The 22,894-nt window shown below is 39.1% G+C and overlaps 1 protein-coding gene across 4 annotated transcripts in view; it reads right to left on the reverse strand.

Annotated features, from left to right (window-relative positions):
* Nucleotides 1-5,387: 5,387 nt before the first annotated feature.
* Nucleotides 5,388-22,894, reverse strand: part of Zdhhc21 (zinc finger DHHC-type containing 21) — a 65,482-nt gene continuing 47,975 nt past the window's right edge. For 2 of the 4 annotated variants that reach the window (XM_029539817.1, XM_029539818.1), the window contains 2 exons: nucleotides 13,612-13,655; nucleotides 12,806-13,058 (listed from right to left, as the gene is read on the reverse strand). In XM_029539817.1, coding sequence (XP_029395677.1) covers nucleotides 12,926-13,058; nucleotides 13,612-13,655 — 177 coding nt within the window. In that variant the 3' untranslated portion in view covers nucleotides 12,806-12,925. Of the gene's footprint in view, nucleotides 13,059-13,611; nucleotides 13,656-22,894 lie in introns of all 4 variants that reach the window. The other 2 variants (XM_029539819.1, XM_021200022.2) reach the window with 2 other exon arrangements.

The raw sequence follows: 22,894 nt of genomic DNA on the forward strand, positions 1-22,894 counted from the left end.
AATATTTACAAAAGCTTTTTACAGAAAATGATATTAGATTCCTAGAAAATGACTGGATTAACAAATAATTTGGAAGAGGTGAAAATTCGGACAGGTCAGGAGTTGGTGAGGGGTGGGAAGAAGCATGCCATGTTAGCTGAAGTGAGACCTAGTCTGACCACTTCAAGACCAATTGCCAATGAGAGAACTGCTCCAGAAAAGCAGTCTGTCCAAAGCCCTGGTGGTAGAATGGAAATCCTGGCTATGTTTTCCTATTTTGTTCTATAGCGTAGTGTTGTGGAGAAAATAAATAAATGGGAGACGGAGACTGCTTTTAAGGGTTAATGCAAATTTTATAAAGTAATCAAACAGAATAATTTCCATCTTTACACAGAAGTATATATACATGTATGAAAATATTACACTCCACATTTAAGACAGTATTTACTTCTAGGGGAAAAGGCTTCTTGTGAGAGTCTGAAGGCATAAAGTTTAGTCATGGGTCTTAGAGTGATGTCGCACTACCAGAAACATCCACATAAAGAAAATACACAATGAAATTAAAAGACAAAAAAATAACACATTTCATAGTACCTGAAATGTATTGTCATTTTTCCATACCAAGGGGCTTATTCCATGTTGAGATATCAGAAATAACTGAACACTCAAACACAAAGTCACATATCAAGTTATAGAAAGTGGTCAACCTCTCAAAAAAAACCTGTAGTAGCTTCCAAATTGCAATAAAATATGAAGCTGTTAGACGGAGTGAAACATTTGCTCTACAACACCACAGCTTTCCTGTTTAGAGAACATGCCATTAGCCTGGTGATCACTGAGTACCAAAGAATTACATACTCAGACTTCCCACGTGGACTTCGAGAACATGCACATTGCAATACCTCCAATACTTATTTTTTTGGCCAATAATCATCACATTAGATACAGGGAACACATCTAGCTTAAGAGCATTATGAATTTCTGCGCTGTGGACAGATAATGCAGGCTACACCAGAGTTGGACTGACTAGGGAGGCATGTGCCCAGACACAGTGCCGTCTGAGTATGTCTGGATGTGTATATTCTAACTTCCCTATCCTGGATGCTTTGGCATTTTTTACATTACAGAAAGCTGTTACTATTTGGGTGTTTGATCTTGAAGAGAAGGCAGGCACTGCTCACTTGTGGACAAGGACTGATTTGGAAAGCACTAGACATGAGAGGCCACACAAAGAATGTGCTGTGACTGAGACAAATATTTTTCTAAGTATTCTTGGATGTCGGTTTTCTCAAGCACATATCCTCTCTCCGTCTTCAGTGTTGTTTGCTCAGCTGGATGTCCACGGGGTCCAATTTTCCCTCCAATTGCCCTTGCACGCTAATATAATTGCTGCTCTATGGGTAATTGGTCAGCCTAGAGCAGCATTCGCATGCACTCGTTCATCTGCATTGCCTGGCAGCTTCCCGGATGACTCTGCAGTCTGAGAGGACTACCATGAATCTTTCGGCTCTTATCTTTATAATAAGGCTAACTAGCGTGGCTTTGTAAAAGGTACTGTATTTTAAGTGCTCAAACGCTAGAATATTTTTTCAGCAGCAATGTTTCTTCTCACAGTGGAATACAGAGCAAATGAAATCAAGACTCAAATATATAATTTCTCTTTCTTCTGTTGTCTTCCAATATCTTCCTCCCCAAATGGACAAAAGAATTAGATTTGAACAGTCTGGCTTTTAAAAAAGAAGAGCGGCAAGCCAGTTTCATTTAATAATGCCTTTGATGATGGGACACAACCCATTCACCGTATCAAGTCTTGATCTGGAGTACATTCTCCACACCTGAGATACACACGGAAAACCCTTCTCCTCAGTGAACCTGGGAGCATGATAGCTTACTCTTCAGGAAAGCACCAGAGTTGCAGGCTGAGCTGGCCACCCAACACACACACACACACACACACACACACACACACACACACACACACCACTTGAGTAATTAGAGAATTCTGCTTTTTTGTACTTGGGTATTAGGCATTTTCTCAAACACAGTGGAAGTTAACTGACCCTTCAAGAAAACCCAATGTTCCTGAAGGCTGCCAAGGCTAACCGGCAAGCTTCCTGTATCCAGCAAAGGAGCTCGGCAGCTTCCAGCACGCCTCAGTTTTCTGACGAGAACAGTGTGGTGATAGCAGTGACTTATTTTATATGAAGAACATTCCAAAGAGAGTAAAACCAATGGATTTTAGTGACAATGTCACACATACACGATGCATGCTGATCACTCTCAATCCCAACTCTCTCCCTCCTCGGTCTATCACCATCCATTCTTACAAACCTTTCTTCCATTAAACTTAACTAGCAATAATCTGTGTGATGAGGGTTTGGAGCCATCAATTTGAGATGGTGTCTTGGTTAGGGACTTACTGCTGTGAACAGACACCATGACCAAGGCAAGTCTTATAAAGGACAACATTTCATTGGGGCTGGCTTACAGGTTCAGAGGTTTAGTCCATTATCAAGGTGGGAGCATGGCGGCATCCAGGCAGACATGGTGTAGGTAGAGCTGAGAGTTCTACATCTTCATCTGAAGGCTGCTAGGACTAGGATATTAAAGCCCACGCTCACACTAACACACACAGTCCAAAAAGGCCACACCTCCTAATAGCGCCACTCCCGGGCCCAAGCATATACAAACCCTCACAGATAGGTCCACTCAGCATGGGGCACACATTTGAAGACAGTGACCCCCCCCCCCCAGCATTGAAGAGTAGAGCCTGGTGGGCTCCTCTCCCTTCCATGATGGATTGTCAACAGAGCACTCTGCTGTGGTGCAGAGCAGGTAACCACAGTTTTGAATTCATGGTCACAGTGACTTTATGAATCTAGAGGATGGCATTCCTCTTCCTTCCCTCTTTTCTGTAGGAGACCTTAGATAGGGTGATCTTAGTCCTAAACTGTCATGCTCAGGATCCTGGGCAGCCTTGAGTCCCTGTACTCATTGCTGTTTGCTGCAAAGAGAGGCTTCTCTGATTATGGCCAAGAGTGGCTTTGTGTATGGGTATAAGCATAGCTGATGCTATGACAACTTAGTTATTTAGATAATGGTAAGTTTCTTTCTCAGACGTAATGACTTCCCCAGCTATGGTTATTAACTGGTTCACAGTACCAGACATGGGTTCCCTTTTGTGGAGTGAGCCTCAAAAACTGATGGCAGTTGGTTACAGTCACAATAGTGTGCCAGTACTATACAGATAAGCTCATCTTGCCAACTTGCATACTACTTGAATGGTTCACAGCTGGTTAAGACCTTCTATGCCCTCCTCCTCCACACACAGCCCTCTCCAGCAGCCGACATACATAGCACCTGGCACTATGAAAACTAGCCAGCAGGAAGAGAGCTTCCAGCTTGGTTCCAGCTTGCTTTCTCCGCTTCCTGTAACTGAGGAGCACGGTGCCTTCAACACTAGGATCTTCGCCTCTGGTTCTAGTGACCAATCAAGAGGACTGACAAGGGTTTCATTGTTTTGGGAGCCTCTGGGGCCTTCCTGACCAACTTCTGTGGAGGTGTCTGGTTATGTTTAGTAACCCACTGCTTCTAGAAGCAGTTTTATCTAGTCATGTGAGGCAACTAGATTCGACTTCTCTTTATTTGAATTCTCAAACATTAGGTTTCCACTTGGCTTTTCTTTGTTTGTTCTGGTCAGCCCTCCTCACTGCCTCATCTCTCTAACCCTCCCACCTCCTTGCTTAAACCTTCCTACTCTCCCTGTTCCCATTCACTTTACTGTGTTTCAGCACTCCCCTCATATTCAGACCCCCGCCCACCATGTTCCATTTCCCAGTCCCTTGGCTTCTACATATACTCGAGTTAGAACTAATTCACATGAGAATTTCTGTTTGTCCTTCTGGGACACAACCACAACCAGTATGTTTTTCCTAGTTTCATCCACCTAGCTACAAATTTCCTTTACGTATGTACATTTTCATTAGTAATAAGTTGGTAGGCAAGTAGGCTGTTTGCTTTGCCTATGTATATGGAGTAAGTAGCATCAGTGGAGATGAAGGAGCAGTATCAACAGTATGGAGGCAGCTCTGGAGTGGTAGTTCTTTGGGTACATACATGTTGTATCTGGGTCACATGGCAGCTTTTTTTTTTTTCTTCCCTCCCTCTCTCCCCCCTCCTTCCCTCTCTCCCCCCTCCTTCCCTCTCTCTTCCTTCCCTTTCTCTTTTTTCTTTTCTTTCTTCCTTTCTTTCCCTCTCCTCTCCCCTCCCCTCCCCACCCTCCCTCCCTCCCTCTCCCTCTTTCTTGAAACTTCCAGACTGATTTCCAAAGTGGTTATACTAAGCTTACCTTTCCACTGACAGTATTCTTTCCCCTCAGATTCATGTCAACATGAGTTGTCATCTATATTCTTGATGACAGCCACAACTGGAACACACTTGTGGTTTTGTGTCATATAAAAGAATATTCAGTTACTTGAAGAGGCTAATAAAATACACCTTCCTTTTCCAACTATACTCTCTCCATAAGACCAAATTTCTTCAGAGACTTCAATACAATCCCAATTTATCTGATTAAATCATAAAACAACATAAAACCAACTTTTATCTCTGGAGGCAGCTGTTTCATGAAGTAACTTAAATTGTTAATACAAAGTGAGTTTATGTTTAAATATATATACATCCAATTTCCCTCTTACACTTTTGTTTTTTAAAAGATTTCATTTTCTGCAAGTCCATCTGTCTTGTGTATGTGTATGCATATCCGTGTGCAGGTTCCTGCAGAGGGCAGAAGATGGTCTCAGATCCTCAGGAGATGGAGTTACCTGTGTGGGCCTGACGAGTGTGCTCAGTTGTTCACAGCAAGCAGCTGCTGGAGGCTTGGAATCTTGTCCCTAGACGGCCCTAAAGTCTGTATAAGGTAGTGCCCTAAGAGTGAAGGCCTCCAGTAATTCCAAACTCAAGATTTAAAGCAGTGCCTAGACTGACTCCTCTTCACACTTCACTATGTGGGAGCTATTCCTCAAGAAAAATATTTCCACAAAACAGCATCAAACAAAACACAAGTGCAATAGACAGCTGAATGCTGCAATCAGATGACCTCTACAATCATACGCCCACCTCGGAACACTGTCAATTTTAAGTTCAATATTTATACCTTGTCTTCTGTGATTGTGGTAGAAGGGCCCAAGGCCACTAATTTTTAAATATTTACCCAAATGGCACAAAGTTTGAGATGGGGGGAGTCTTAAAACACGGTAGTTCTAAAACTCAGAATATCAGTAGATTTTAATAATTAAGGAGGTAAGAGGATAAAAACATTCCTATGTTTTTCAAAAATATTTATTTAAAAATAAGATTTCTAAAAATACAGTACATAGTATATTTCAAGAGAAGTAAAAATTCCACAGTTTAAATTAAAAGCAATTTGCAAAGAAAATTGAGTATTACATGAACAAAACAAAAATCACTAAAATAAATTAAAAGCAATGCTGTTCTTAAGGTAGATACATAGTCCATTTTCATTAAAAGAACCAGTGTAGACATGTCATCTGAACAATCAAGTATACCCACAGTCCCCACCCACCTATATGTCCTCCCTCTCCTCAGAGCTCTCTTACCTACTCTCTTCCTTATTACCACTAGCACTGCAAATGGGAGTGAAGGTGTTCCTAGGGTAAGAGACAAACCAACCAGCAGATGCTGCCGGCAAACGCCCTCAGACTTGACACAGTAGAGCTGACTGAAAGCACACCCAGCAAGTTCTAAGACAGGCCTGTCTTCCTAGGCACCCACAGTACACACCGTGATTAAAACTCAAGCAGTGCTTTTCAATTAGGGGTGTGTGAGAAGTGGAGTGGACAGCAACGACTTGGAGCATCAGAAAGGCGCGGGTGTTGGGTCAAGTGATTAAACTTGCCAGGCTGACTCCCTGCTCCCTCTGTTTTCCTGGCTGTCCTTGGGCTTACAACCCATTCATCCTATACCTCTGCCTGGGATGAATTTCTTCCTTCTGTATCTTTAGTTGCTTTCATCCTATGTTGATTTTTTTCTTTGCTTTTTAATAATCACACCAGGAGACAGCAAGCAGTGGCAAATTCTCTCCTATCTTTTCCTACTTGAGAAAAATGACTACACTCTGCCTTTTAAGACTTGGACAAGCAGTGGGATTATTAAGAAACAATCCCGTGGCAACACGTGTACACGAGCCAGGGCAGCCCCTCCCCTGCTTTCTATCTTATTTGCTCATCTATGCACACAAGCTTGTCACCTTTCAAGACTTGATTCTTTTTTCCATTCAGAATTCACTGCAAAACCATATAACGCATCAACCCCCAAGGAGACACCGACTGAAGCGGATGGAAAGGACACAAGCATTTTCAGTGTGACTGTCTACCTTCCTGGCCCCCCGCACGGTCGAGTGCTTGGCTGAGTGATCAGCCGGGCAGCTTCTGCTTTAAGGAAACACTGATAAGTGTTTGCAGAGCTTCAGGGGATGAACAGAGAAGCCAATCATAAGCAGCAGCATGACACCTGGACAAGTCTATCCAGAGGACTGCTGTCTGCCGGTTACATAAAATAAATCACTGAAAAATTAGTTTGTAAAACAATCTGACTCTAATGTTCATGTACGGTGAGTACCAGCACCCAAACTGCTCTTGATGTGAAGTTCAACTGTCAGGGTGTTTGTGCAAATCAACGTACCTTTGGACTTCCTACTGGGAAAGTGTTTGTGTGTGCATTTGTTTGTGATTTTTATGTTTTTAAAAGTGTCCTTTAATTTCATTCTCATTAGGCAAATAAATACCTGTATCATTATTTAAAGCCATTAAGGTTTATACCTTGCCCCCTACACACAGAGGTACAAAATTCTTGACTTGTAATTAAAAAGGGACCCATTATTTGCCCTTTATTTTAGCATTTGGTTGAGCAGTCATTAAATGTATCCAATAGAATACTTTACTTATAGAAATAATTTTTCTTCATTGCTGAAGTAAGACCAAGGGGTGGTAGTGAGACTTTTGAAAAGTGATTCAATAATCTTGAGTAGCTTCAGCCTATTAAAATACCTTATATAGTAGCCACATTACATTAAAGTACAAAATTAAAGTCCACACTGCATAACAGAAAAAAAAATAAGTCTAACTAAGATTCATTTACAATTGACTCTGCTGAAAGTAAGCTGTCAATAGACTGTTCTTCTTCAGACACAGATGTGAGATGCTCTCAGTCAACCAAAAAGAAAACTAAGTCTTTGGTTCAAGAATTAAAAGTGTAACTCAATGCTAAAGTGAATAGCACCAGAATGTTTGAATTGTTCAGGCTGTAAAACACTAATGTCAGGCACGAGTAGGTTAAAATATCACCCATCCACACTGGCGTGGACACAGAGCTATCAGTATGCAGATGCGTCTTCTCTCTAACTGACAGCCTACAAACAACCAGACCCTGTGCTGAGTGAAATAGGTAAGCAAAGCCCAGAGGAGGCATGCCTGTGGTCCCGGATGTTCAGGCTACATCTTTCCCTATAAAGCTAGTGAGATGAAAACTAGGTTTTATACGTGTAATTAGTTAATTACACAGTTGAGCAGCTATGGGAAGCACTACTTTACACATGAGGGAATGAATCAGAAAGGGCTTCAGAAATGAAGACCTCTAGGGCCTCACGAAGCCCAACAGAGCCCTTCCTTCATAACTGAGTTGCTGATTTTTCTCTGGTGACTCAGTATTCCTTCTTTGCCATAAGACTCCTCAGACAGGTTCCAGTTCTTTTCAAACTTTGGGCAAGCAATCATTTCTCCTTTGTATTATAGCTACACTTCTATGTTATTTTTAACATGTACATACTAAAAATGCTTGAATTTAACTTATCCTACACAATTATTTGAAATAAAAAATAATCTCTCAAGAGCATCTGGCCAGCTAAGGAGAAAGAACAGTAAGTGAAGATCAAACAGCTCAAACCAATGCTTCCCAGAATGGCTGTGCAGGTATCTGTACGTGCACCACAGGGCTCTGCAGTGACATGGCGTCATCGACGGTGTTGGCTATCACAGCTGTCTCTAGTCAGCTCTTTTCAGGTGCTGACTATTTATGTCCACTTAGCCTTTGCTCCATCTTACTAATGTCCCCGACTTTCTTAAACTAGTTTTTGGATAGTCATTACTCATTAGTACCTGAACTCTAGGGTAGATACAGGAGGAAAGCTGTAATATAGTAAAAGATATGATAATGAAAAATCAGTATTACCAATGACTTAAGAGTTTTAAGCACTGAGCCAGGCACAGCAGCATATGCCTATAATCCCAGAATGTGGGAGGCAAACATAGGAGGACTCTGAGTGCAAAGCCAGTAAAACCCTGTCTCCAAATAATAATAATAATAATAATAATAATAATAATAATAATAATAATAATAAGCTACAAATTATCACTAGCAGATAATATTGCCACATCTAAAGAACTCATAAAATATTGTTGGTTTTAACAAAATGGCTTTTAAAAAATAAATTTTGTTTAAAAAATGCATAAAGATAATGGAAGAAGTGAGAAAAGTCACTTCTTGAAGTAAAGTCATCACCATCAGAAAGGTAGCAAAAATGCTAAATTATTGGTTCATTTAGTCAGTGACAATACTGGTATAAAGTACTTCATGTAAACAGCTTCTAATACTTTCCCATGTTCTACTATAAAATATTGTAGATTCTAAGAACAGCTAAACATAAATTATACTAAAATTTTTATTTGTAAGTAAGCTTCAAGCATCGTACCTACAACAGAAGACAATAACAATGTGAGTACTAAATTGTATTCTCACTCATTAATTACATGGTCAATAATGCTAGCAATAGAACACACTAAGTTTACAAGACTTACTAACTACATTTGCCAATATTTGTGATTTTTAAAGCATTAGTAGAGGTGGATGAAATCTAATGTTTTAACTATTAGTAAATTACATAATGTTTGTAATAAATTCCCAATAAATGCATGTATAGTAGAGGTTATGTCAAAAATGTACATAATAAAGTACTATAGTTTAGTGAGCTGTAGCTAGGCTTTCTACTTACTGATACAAGTCACACAAGAGAACTACCCAGAGAACAGACAGAGAAATTAGCATAATGCTAATGAATATTAGTGCCATATTAAGCCACTGCAAGACACATTGTGATTTTTTTTCTTTTTTAGCAATACATGTAAGAACATTCAAACTACACATGAACTAACACAAAAAACTATGTGGCTTTCATCTAAATTCATTTGTATCTCCCGTTAGGAAGTGTCTTCTTAATTTGAGTCTTTGTGATTACTGTTTAGAATTAATACATCTTTCGAGCAAAGCAGTTGCTTGTAGGAAAATAACCCAAAGTCTCACTAAGAATAGCTGGAATGAGCCACCACTTCATGGAACCACTTCTTCACATTAATGAAATGTTCTAAGATGTTCAACTCAGCTCTTCTGCATCTAGTGTATAGTTACTGTCTACATCCTCTTCTTGTCTTTTCCTGGTTCTTGGGATTAAATCCTGGTCATCTGTGCACTCTATTTTTTGAGGTACACATCAGCCCCTACTTTATTACTATTAAAAGTAAACTGTCTTCTGAAAAACAGGTTCCTATGTTAGCTACAAATTTAAATGGCTTTTATGTTAACTAAAACATTTTAAATATAAATTATAAAACAAAATAGGTTTTTATTTTCATGTAACATCAGCTAGCTTAGTAATTTGAAATGGAAGTCTGGTAACAAAGACTCCTTAGTAGATTGTTTAATGTTTAGAAGATTCTGAACTCGGTCCTTTGTTACCTACATCAAGCTTATCCAATTAGATATCAGAAAACTTTGTGTGTGGTGTGTGTGAGACAATGAATGAATGAATGAATGAATGATGATGATGATGGGGGAGGGGGCATGAGTGCCAAGACATGTTTGTGGAGGTCAGTGGACAACTCTATGAAGCCAGGAGATTTTTTTCCTTCTTCACCTAAGTGGATCCGTGTACAGCAAATGCCTTTCTGTATGGAGCCACCTTGCATGCCCAGTTCTAACTGTTTACCAAGTATCTGTAGCCTAGTCCTAACCCTGTAACTGCAGGGTCCCAGAAGGTGACTTTGCTAATGTAAAAATGTCGCTTAACACACTTTTTGATAAAATTAAACAGGAAGTTTATAAATACTTCAGTGCGATGTAGATAAGAAGGGGCAATCTCCTTGCTCCATTGCTTCCTGTGTAGTTATTCCCATGGTTATTCAGAGGGGCTATTGAATAATTTACAGGGTTAACTCTCATTGATCAGTTTTTTAAAAAGCAAAGAAAAATAGTATTATTAACCAATTACTAATTATGTTAAGGCAATTGAGCCTTTGTGTGTGTGTGGATGGGGAAATCCCAAAATTGAATTGAAAAAATTAAATGTACTTTTTTTAATAGTCAGTAAAACAAACCGAATAACAGTTACCACAGCAACTGTAATAAATGTTTTGTTTTGTAATAAAATAGTATTTTAAGTAAGTTTTTATAATGCTAACAAGATAAGTTGCCAAAATAAGGTTTAAAATAAAATACATGAAACAGCTTATACTAATCGAAATTTGGGACTAGCAGTAAAAAGTGTACAAGAATATACATACATGAAGCCAGGCAGTTTACCTAGAAGGAACATCACCAACAATAACACATTAATTTTCAATTTTTATAAAACTTTACATATGTTCCTGTAAGTATACACTGGCATGTATACCTCTGGCATGTTCACAGATTGGCGATACAACCCACTAACAGGATAGTAAAAGCCTCAAGAGCCAGGATAACTACATCAATTAGCCAAAAGAGGGCGCAGAAAGAACATAGGAGCTTAATCCCTAGGAAATGGCCAACAGGTTTTTCTCTAGGAATCTAAAGAGTGATTACAAACCCCCTCCGGGGGTTAGACATATACATTTGACAATACTATGTAAGTATATATAGATATACTGCAATATAGATTCTTATGTAAATACATCAATAACAGCATTTCTGTAGATCAAACTAGTGCATTAAGTACAATGACTAGTTAGGAAACTGCAGAGAGGGGTCAGGCCCAGGGAGAGTAAAGAGAAAGGGAAGATAATGTGCCCAGACGTGGTACATGTAAGCAGACCAAAGCCACAAACCCCAGCATGGGGAAGTGATCGTGCCTGTTTCCTGGGTCAGAGCTACTACTGCCCCAGAAGTAGAAAGCGCTTTAGAAAGCTCCACAGTGGCTTCCATCTGGCTCTGCTTCGGATGCTCCAGATCTTGAGTGAACTAAATACACACAGCTGAAGGCATTCGACTTCTATCTCCCAACACTCTATGGACACCACTTCCTTTAGTAACTGTCATCGGCCAGGTTAGTCAATCAGCTTACACAAAATCCAACTCCTTTGCCTTTACTAAAACATACTAATTTTATGTTTCCTAACCTTTATAAATGTTTCTTATATTAAACTTACTATATGTCTTAGCACCAATAAATATTTTCATCTGCCACTTCTAAGTTTTTAAATAAACATAATTAGAACATGAAAATATGGTATTAATATTTCTGCAAAGAGATTATTCTGTTCAGAATATTTTATAAGACATTTACAGTATCTGAAAGAACTAGCCACAGTATTTCCCAGCTATGATTCCTTACTTTACAACTACTTATAAGAAAAGTATGTATATGGTTTACAAATGGTAGATTTGTTCAATATTCTTTTCAGGGAAAAGATCACTAAGCACACAAACATATGGATTTGCAGTATTCTAAACAAAAAAAATTAAATCATACAAAATGTCTTTGTATACAAAACGCTCATGTTTGTTAAGAGACCATCACTACCATAAATCATTCTATTTTACAGTAATTTCCTGACATTAATAAAAGGTCTCTAGAGTGATACAAATTGTAAGTGGCCAATGGAAATTCAATTTCAACTTGGGTGATTACTGGTATATAAATTTAGTGACCTACTTTTAAACTTTGATATGAGTTGACCAGTATCTATTCTATAATATATAAATCTTCAATGTGTACAGTGAGATCTACTGGCAGATAAATAAAAGTATACACAATTTAAAAGCACAGTTTTCTTCTTTACACTGTATATTACACACCGCCCAGTTTAGCATTTTAAAACATCTGCTTTCTAATATAACTGCACTTGAAGAAGTAACTGAAATTATTGCAAACTTCCTACCCTCTTCAGTCATTAGAATCTTAGGGTAAAACAGGAATATATACCTATCTGGTCACACATTTCTCCTGGGAGCAAATATTCTAATAGCAATCAGTGATTGCAGCAAAAGGGAAACATAGTTTCTCCCTTATGGTAAGGTAGTAGTTGGTGCACTATACTCAGGGAGTCGTCTGTGGTTTGGGGAAGGAGAAAGAAGGGCATCAGAGAGCTGCTCCTAGCCAGGCACTGCCCCTTGTTGTTCACTGCACTGTAAAAAACCCTGCAGCACATATAAAAGCAAGTAGTAATAACATTTTAACTTATACATAACAAAGTGTATCCAGTTTTGTAAACTTGAAGAATTAAATTCAAATTTGGTTAGGACTGCTTAAAGGTAAACATAAAACATGTCAAATTTCTTATAAATTAAAATTTAAAAAACTGTGAGTACTGAAGAAAATGTATGTACAATCATTTCATCCCAGCCACTGCCTTCTGAGTCTAGTAACAAATGCATTTAAAGAAACCCTGGTGGAAGGCTAATTTAAAAGTAAACATGCTTTTAAAACTTAAATATAGATCTTGTATTAGTCCCACAACAGGATCAAGATCACTATTAAAATGAAGCCTGGGGCACATTATGATGCCTAAGATTGGTGGGTGGATTTTAATTGACTTGAAGACTGTCATAGTTCTATTCTCATAAAACCTGTAACGCATTTCCAGCATGGAGGACCCATCTGTGCCCACCATCCATCTGTTTAGACGTGATTGGCAAAGTGGTAGGGAACTCGCAGTGGTTGCCGCTGCCTGAAAGGAATGAACCACAGGATCTTCCAACGAGTGCCAAAAACTTCTGAGAAGGTCTGCTGCCATGGCTTTCGGGGCCGCGATCTATAGAAGACAGCATTATTAGTGAAAGACAGCACTCCCATGGTGCCCTTCAGTCAGCTAAAACAATACAGGTTGGCTGGGGATCCATTACTGGACCCTGATGCACTGGGTCTCAGCATCACAAATACAGCTTTCCTTTCAATGTGGCATGCAGCTGAGCGTCAGCTCTGGGTAGCAGATATTGTATCTGCATCGTCAATCAACCTAGGGTAACTCTGGAAGCAGAGGAGAAGCTCAGCATAGCAGAATGCGTGTCAACAACACAGTAGCAAATCTCTTTTGATGTACTTTCAGGACAAATAATTTAGCTTACTTCTGTGAGACAGGGAACAAGAGTGATCAGTACTTATTTTGTTTAAAAGCTCCCATGGCTGAAAGACCCCTACGGTAAGACTGGGATACGCCTGTCTAGCTTGGGCCTTAGACAGGACACCAAGAAAAAAAAAAATCAATATATTAGTTTCCTACTATTAACACAGGCACATGATTCTCAAAGGTAGTCAAATAGTATTGTTTCTATTTTTAAATAAGATCACTATAACTTAATACTTACATTTCTTCACAACAATTTGACATTTTTTCAATAGATGTTGTATCCTATTAAAAACAAAAAATTATATTCAGATATAACAAATTTATAAATACTTTTAACAAGTTTATATATCAATATACATCCTGAAGTCCTCTTAGAAAAATAAAATCAACATTCTATCATGTCAAAAAACTCGGTGAACTAAAAAATGTCAAACATCTCTCCAAGAACTATTTCATTTGATTATGACCTTTGAGGATACCTGGTTCCTTGGTAATTATTTTAAAAGCCTAGTTACTTCTGTTTAACTCAATTTTCTGCAAATATACATTAAAAATAAATATCAAAATAACGCATAACAGCCATCAATGAATACAGAACTACCAAGAGACAAAGAATACTACTGGTTCTGTGTTTTATATACTTCTATGAAAAACAAAGTCAATAAGGCAAATGTATATACTGATAATGTTACAATATATTTAAATAAGAAAATTAAAGTTAGATAATCAATATTCCTTAACATGAAGAAAACAAAACATTTCTTAGTTCCCCCAAGAACAAACAAAACCTTTACAAAACTACAGTTCCTTCTGTGTGCTTTTACCAGGCTGTAACGCAGGCAGGGAAGCAAAGCCCCCAGCAGAAGACAGTTTCTGAAAGTGCTGATGCAAACTCGAATAACAGAGAATGTCTCCATCATATTGACAAACTGTTATGATATCCAAATACCCAATATATAAATTGTTCAACCTTATATATAGGTAAAAATTTAAAGTGTAAGCACGTTTTAAAGCAATACAAAAGACACATTTTTGAAATATGCAAAAACATTAGCTAAATCTTCATCATCTTGTGTTATTTGACTTTACTAACTTGCTCACTTATGACAGACATGGAGTAAAGCAATAGTAATCAGAACTATTCATGGAAATACTTGCTGCTGCAAAAATTACTTGGCTCCAGAACTGTCCTTTGTGGCACTAACCTTTTACATTTAGTGATGCTAGGTGAGTACTCATGATGACAAACTGTCAGGCATGCTGAGCCAGCAGCTAGCATCTAGAAGGGAGAAGTCAATCTGCTTTGTATGAAACTAGGAACAAACAACAGTCTCACTTACAGTGCTTTCTGAAGATTTGCAAAAAGATGACAGCTTTACTAAATATTCCATATCTGTTAGTTTTTTTTATTATGCTTTGAAATTTGACAACTATGTTGAAAATAAGATTCTTTTTGTTGTGTTGCATAACTTCCTCCCAAATAGTATTTATTCATTCTAAATGAAAGCATAGTCTATAAATACATGAGAAAATATCTTAAGCATTTAGTGAGGTGTGGACCACGACCCCTCTGGGAGGTATCGAATGACCCTTTCACAGGGATCTCCTAAGACCAACAGAAGACACACATATTAACACTACAATTGAAACAGTAGAAAGTAAGTTATGAAGTAGCAATGAAAATAATTTTATGGTTGGGGATCACCACAACAAGAGGAACTGTATTAAACGGCTGAAGCATTAGGAAGGCTGAGAGCCAGTAATTTAGAGGAAAGCTAGGCTTCAGGTTAATATCTATAAAGGAAGTGGAAAAGGCCATTTGGGCAATATCTTAGGGTGCTGGGCAGATGGCAAAGACCATTGCAAAGGAACCAGCACCAAAGAGGAGCCAACACCACAGAGGGAGAGAGCAGACAGAGTCCCCATAAGAGCAGTGGTTCTCTGCCTTCCTAATGCTGCAACCCTTTAATACAGTTCCTCAGGCTGTGGGTTTTCAACCACAAAATTACATTTGTTACTACTTCATAACTGTAACTTTGCTACTGTAACTTTGCTACTGTTATGAATCATATTGTTAAGTATTTGAGAAGCAGGATATCTGATATGTGACTCCAGTGAAAGGGTCTTTCAACTCCAAAGGAGTTTCAACCTGAAACAGCACTGACAACATCTTTGCACATAAAAGTTACGTGAAGACAGGGTTGGTCTACTGTCACCTTTATACTGGGACAGGTTTACTACACAGAATTTACACTGTAGAATTTAGTTGTGGTCCTGAAAAAGAATCAACTTTCTTTAAAACCTCTCCAGGTTTAGCTTTCATATATAGAAACCCTTTGAAGTTTTTGGACATCAAAATAAAAAACATTTAAATCCTCATGAGTAGATAGCTACTCTTTCAAAGGATGAGATCCTTACTCTCCGTAAATAGTAGTTGGGAAGCTACCTAAATTAATCTACTGTTTTTCTCTAGAATGGCAAATGCTCACCTCTTTCCACCTCTGCTGTACGGAATACTGTTAACACAAAACCAGCATAAGGTCTATAGCTGAGCACTAGCACACAGTAAGTGCTCAGTCTGGGAGGCAGCGAGCACGGGAGCCCTAATCACAACCGTTTATAAGTAGGCTGCAGTACACCGGACAGAGTCTGACTGAAGGAAAAGGAAAAACCACAGTCCGCACAAGTACTACATTAGGCTTAATTTACTTTGTTTTGTAATGTGGACAAACATGGGATGTTTTTTTCAAGCACACTGAAAATACTCAAATCTTCTAGTGGCATGAGGGAAGGACCAACAAGACAAATGCTACAAATGGAATATAGATACAACATACAGCCTTAGCTAGCTAGCAAATAAACCATTATTTTAAAAATGTGAAAGTCCCACATATACTGAATTCTGCGATAATGAGCTCTGAGAAATGTTTATGGCCAGAATGATCTAATGATCAAAATATCTAAAACTTCAATCTGCCTGTATACCTAAACAATACAAGAGAATGCTTCATTATTTTAAAAACTGGAGTTTGACATATTTTTAAAAAAGCAAACAAGACTTTCAGAAACAGGTCTGTTCTCTCTTTTAATATGTTGTCTTCTCCTAACGGCTACTCCTGGCATAAAAAGAGATCCTTCAGAGTCAGTATAAAATTATGTTTGATGATAAGAAAAAACTATAGCCTAACTTAATGCTAGATTATGTCTGGAATGGAGAAAAAAAGATTTTTAGCAGAAAGAAGAGATGGATTTGTTGGGAAATTGGAATGGGGTGTAGTATGAAAAGCAAGACTTTATCACCATAGGTTTCTTGATTAGCAGGTTAACAGGGCTGAAAACACAGCCCGAGCCAGGCTGATAGATGCTCTTGCTTTCCTTTCACTCTGCCCAAGCACCAGCACTTGGCCACATCTGTTGTCCTGTGGGGAAAAGGACGTGCTGAAGAGAGGCCTCAGACATACTGAGCAACACATACAGGATACAGAGTCCATCTGCTTCCAACAACTGTCTTCAGAGTGTGGAGGAGTACTTGCCTTTGGGCCTGTTGAACTCTGGAAACAGTTTCCAAAGGAGTTTCTTACATACCAAACTTAAGACCTGGTGAAAGTAAAGGTGGCCATCAGAGAGAAGCCCTTCAACACTCCTGCATAGAGCCTTCACAGTCGGCTGAAATCTGTCCTCAAAGGAAGGTCTCATAGGCCAGGATGCCGCTAGGTTGCACACGGGTGGTTATCTGGATGATCTATGCTCACTTACTGCATGTAGCCTTGGAAACACTGTTCAGGAAAGGTTTTTGTACTTCACGGTCATATACCTGGTTCTGTCTTTGAGTTTTCCTAATTGTAAGAGCTTCATTTGACTACTTACTAGTAATATAAATGTAGTACATTTAATTTTTAAAAAAATTATATGTATGTATGTGTGTGTGTGTGTGTGTGGTGGTAACTTCTGGCTCATGGGGGCCAGAAGAGGTGTCAGATCCCCAAGGCTAACGTTATCACCCAACAGAGGTACTTGGATTTCTGCAAGAGCAGCACATCTTCTGAGCCATCTCTCTAATGACCATTTAACTTTAAACTCTAAACCACCTTGCAGAACAAGGTTGTACAAACTGGGTACCTTTGGTACATATCTGCAGGACAGAACTAACCAGGCTCACCTGAAATAGCATAATTCTTAATTTTTTAATTTTTTTTTTTTAAGATTTATTTATTTACTATATAAGTACACTGTAGCTGTCTTCAGACATACCAGAAGAGAGCATCAGATCTCATTACAGATGGTTGTGAGCCACCATGTGGTTGCTGGGAATTGAACTCGGGATCTCTAGAAAAGCAGTCAGTGCTCTTAACCGCTGAGCCATCTCTTGAGCCCCTATAATTCTTTATTTTTAAGTTTTTACAATGGGAAGGCAGGGAGTCCTGTTAACCTTTATTCTCTCTCCCTCCAGTTTCCTCATTGGAAACTGGCAGTTCCTTAGTGGCCATCACAAACAGAGGACCAGCTGTGTCTTTTATTTGAAATGTGAAGTTCACATAAACATTTCATCAATCACAGGGCAATGCTAGAGATGCAGAAAATTTTACATTTGTAGCCACTGAAAATCTCTTTCCAAAATAACTTCTCTGCTTTTCTTCATCAAACCACCATCTGGCTATTCAAAATAGGTAAGAAATTAAAATGTCACACCTCAATTTCCAAGTAGAAATGCTTACCTTCTTTACGAGATTAAACTAATCAGTGTATATTAAATCCTTAATGACTAAAAATTCTTATTTTTATTGTTTTTATTAAGCACTTCCTGATGCATAGAAGAAAAAAAATCTCAATTATATCAGTTACTAAAATTATGTTTAAACAAAAATTTATAATAAAAAACCAAAATGACAAAGAAGATATATGCAATCCTATAATCACAAGGGACTTAAAATCTAGCCATAAAGTAAAACTCCAAATTATATAAACTAGTGTTCATTCACTCATCTATTTATGCAGAGTAACTACAAGCTACATGGCAAGGTCTTCATGAAAAGAAAGATGATGGTCAGCAAAGTTGTTCCCCCCCACACAAAGAAACCACACAGGCACACATACAGGCCACGGAGGGTGACAGGACCAACCATACAGGCACACATGCAGGCCACGGAGGGTGACAGGACCAACCACACAGGCACACATGCAGGCCATGGAGGGTGACTATGCAGAAAATATTTTATTAAGTAACCTCATAGTCACCAAAACAACTGAAAATTGAAAAAAAAAAATCTATGCTTATAGTCAAGACCCAAACCCAACTATTTTGCATTTTAACATGAAATTAGACTTTTGATGAAGTTTCTGGTTACCAACAGAAAACAGAGTTAGGGAACTCAATGTGCCTTTGGACTAGGTTTTGGGAGATCACGAACCAACAGAACGTGAGAGAGACACTTAGCAAAGCTCAAAAGTGAATACATATAAGATCCATACTTCTTCTAACCTTACGATGCTTTAAAGTCAGGTTAAAGGATAATTATCCACATGTGCTCAGATCATGAGATAGTAAGAGCAATTTCTGGGGGAAACGCCAAGTAACAGGAACACCCAACATGCTTAGCAACACAGCATCATTTACATAATATTACGTTCAGTGGGGACCCTTTAAGAAGTCTATGCCTTAACTATCTTACCAGCATTATCAAAACACATTTAAATTATTTACAGTTTTCTTATTCATTTGAGTATTTTGGGTGTTCTAACATACTGAACAAAGAGAAACGAAATAGAGAAACACGTCTGCTCAGAAATACATGTATATAAGTCATTCAATTCCACACATAATTTTTGTTACTACAAAAAGGAAAAATAGTCTCTATAAGATTCTTTATTATATCTACATATAAACAAATCTATCCATGAGCATGAAAAGCATCTAAGAAACATAATAAATTTAGGTGCCTGGGTTTTTGTTTTTGTTTTTTTAGCATTTTAAAGAAGGCAGTGAGGAGATATGCCATATAATTTTTCAATTGGAAATACTATACTAGAAATACATTTATTTTATTTAAATATATATAACTTAGGAAGGAAAGCCAAACTGCCAGAGACCCCCCTTTAACGACAGTGAGCTACCATGACCTGCATGTGTGTAATGCTGACTGCAAGCCAAGTGTGTAAACACGAGTTATATAGAGACTGTACTAACTCACCTCACTGATTCACTGATATCTTGCAAAGCTCAATTATAAAGATTGACAATTTTAGGCCTACATTTCTGTATATATATTTATAAAGCAAAAAATTCACTAACTGATTAATAAAATCTTACTTAATAGCTAATCTCCTTTATTCTGATTTTGAATATAAGATATTTTTTACTGCATAAGATTAGCCCAAGTTAAAGTTATATCACTATCTTAGTAACTATTCTATTGCTGTGAAGAGCTCCTGTGACCAAGGATCTCATAAAAAACAGCATTGAGTTGGGGCTTGCTTCCACTGCAGAGGAGCATGGAAGGGAGCCTAAAAGCACACAAGCACTCGTGGTACTGGAGAATTAACTGAGACCCTACATCCTGATCCAGAAGCTCGAAGCCCACCCCTAGTGACACACTCCCTCCAAGGTCACGCTTCCTAACCTTCTAATCCTGTCACAGAGTTCCACTTCCTGGAGAGTAAGTATTCAAGTATTTGTGCCTACAGGGGCCAATCTTAGTCAAACCACCACAGTTACTCATGCACTAAAGATTCTTTCTATATGTACGCAAGTTTTGACTATAAATCAAATATGGGCCAGTAGGTATAAGGAGAAATATTTTCTATGCAATGGTTTTAAAAATTCTCTTTCTTTTTTAATTTAATTTTATTTGTAATTCATTTTTTACACTCCATATTCCATTCACCACCCCTTCCCATCCACCATCCAACTGCTCCACATCCCACACCTCCTCCCTACCCTACCCCATCTCCACATGGATGCCCCCAACCTCTACCCCACCTGACCTCTAAACTCCTGGGGCCTCCAGTCTCTTGAGGGTTAGGTGCTTCATCTCTGAATGAACACAGACCTGGAAGTCCTCTACTGTATGTGTGTTGGGGGCCTCATATCAGCTGGTGTATGCTGTCTGTTTGGATATATCCAAAAGATACCCCATCATGCCACAGGGGTACCTGTTCCACTATGTTCATAGTGGCCTTATTTGTGATAGCCTGGAAACAACCTAGAGGTCCCACAACAGAAGAATAGATACAGAAAATGTGGTTCATTTACATAATGGAATACTACTTAGCTATTAAGAATGAGGACATCCTGACTTTTGCAGGCAAATGATGGATGGAACTAGAAAATATCATCCCAAGTGAGGTAACTCAGACCCCAAAAGACATGCATGGTATGTACTCACGAATAAGTGGATATTAGCCAAAAAAAAAAAAAAAAAAAAAAAGGAAGGAAGGAAGAAAGAAAGAACAAACGAACGAACCCATACAGAATTCAAAAGGCTCAACAAGCTGAAGTGCCCAAGTGAGGATGCCTCAGTCCCACTTGGGAGAGAGAAGAAAACAATCACAGGGAGGGAGGGAGGGAGGGAGGGGGCAATGGGGGGTGGAGAGGAACCTGATCTGGTATTAGCTGAGGGAAAAGGACTGAAGCCCTGAGAGCCAGCAGAAAGAATGTAAACAGACAACCTCGGGAAATAGGAGGTTGGGGGACCCTCCAGAATGCACCAGAGGCCTGGGAGGTGAGAGACTCCTAGGACTCACAAGGAGGGACCTTTGATGAAATGCTGGACAGTAGGGAGAGGGAACTTATAGAGCCCACCTCCAGCAGGAAAACAGGACATCAAGTGAGGGATGGGGTTGCCATCCCACAGTCACACCTCTGACCCATAATTGTTCCTATCTGAAAGAATTACGGGGATGGAAATGGAGAGGAGCCTGAGGAAAAGGTCCAGAGACAGGCCCGAAGTGGGATCCAGGTCAAGGGGAGGTCCCAAGGCCTGACACTATTACTGAGGCTATGGAGAGCTCACAAAAAGGGACCTATCATGAAGGCCCTCAGAAAGACCCAAGAAGCTGCTGAAAGAGTCAGATACAGATGCTTGCACCCAACCAATGGACAGAAGCAGCTGACCCCTATTATTGAATTAGGGAAAGCTGAAAAAAGCTGAGGAGGAGGGCAACCCTATAGGAGGACCAGCAATCTCAATTAATCTGGACCCCTGAGATCTCTCAAGAATTATCATTCATATTCAACTAGAATCCAATGGCATCAGTGAGACCAAAGACAACACACTAATAAAATTTTACCTTCTACAAAGCTACAGCTCAATACATCTTCCTCACCCTATCCCTAACTTCAGCACAATGAGCAACCCACTGAGCTCCAAAGAAGACATCAGAAGTTCACACTAGCACACAAACTGCTGTGCACAGCAAACAGAAATGCTTGTATACAAAATTTAGACAAACTGTCAGAAGAGTGTCATGCAGATAACAGCCCCCTGTCAGGACCTCCCCAGGGAGCTGAGCAGCTGTTAGGCTTCTTGATTACATCTCCTGTCACTGGAAACCGGACTGGTCCTGCTACTCTGAACTGCTAACACCAGCAGGAACTTTCCTCTTGCTCCCTAATTCTGATGTCAGTTACATTAATAACATCACTGTCTACTTCATTCAGATCCAAGGGCAAAAAAGGGTTCCTCAGCAAGGGCTGCTAAGACAACTTGTTTCCTGAATAAAGAGTGCATCAAAGCCAACTGCTTTCCAGTATTCATTCAGTTGGAGCACAGAACACAACACGACTCATACATTTAAATCCTAATTTAAACCGAATCTGAAAAGAAAGTAAACCCTTAAAATTTTGCTTTAGTCGATTTATTAGAAATACCTGATGTGTATTGTTTATGGCCCTTTAATAGAGTTTATTCATTCCAGGCTAAAGGAAACAATGGGGAAATAATTACTAAAAATGAGAGCCCTGCTTCTCTGATACCTCGGGCTGAGCACATGAGCTGGCATTTATCCTGCTCACTTGTTTAGTGGACCTACATTCAAGCTAGGAAAATAGTTGTCCATAAGGAAACGATATCCTTTCTTCCCAAGGAGATGAGGGGACAAGGGTCGGGAGAGGAAGAGCATTTCCATGGAGTGGCTTGGTCCACTATGACTCCTCCCTCCATGGCTCTGATGCTATCTTCAAACTCACGCCTAACTCACGGGATAGAGACCGGTGCATTCATACATGATGAAACAAGCTTAGTTTGATAAAAGATGGAACAGAACAAGTATTTATGAAGAAGGTATGCATAGTCTATATTTTCAATATTTTAAATGTTATTTTGTAGGAATCCTGTCTTAGTCAGGGTTTCTCTTCCTGTAAAAACATCATGACCAAGAAGCAGGTTAGGGAGGAAAGGGTTTATTCAGCTTACACTTCCACATTGCTGTTCATCACCAAAGGAAGTCAAGACTGGACCTCAAGCAGGTCAGAAAGCAGTAGCTGATGCAGAGGCCATGGAGGGATGTTCTTTACTGGCTTGCTC

Source organism: Mus pahari, chromosome 6 (assembly GCF_900095145.1).
Source record: "Mus pahari chromosome 6, PAHARI_EIJ_v1.1, whole genome shotgun sequence".
Taxonomy (NCBI): domain Eukaryota; kingdom Metazoa; phylum Chordata; class Mammalia; order Rodentia; family Muridae; genus Mus; species Mus pahari.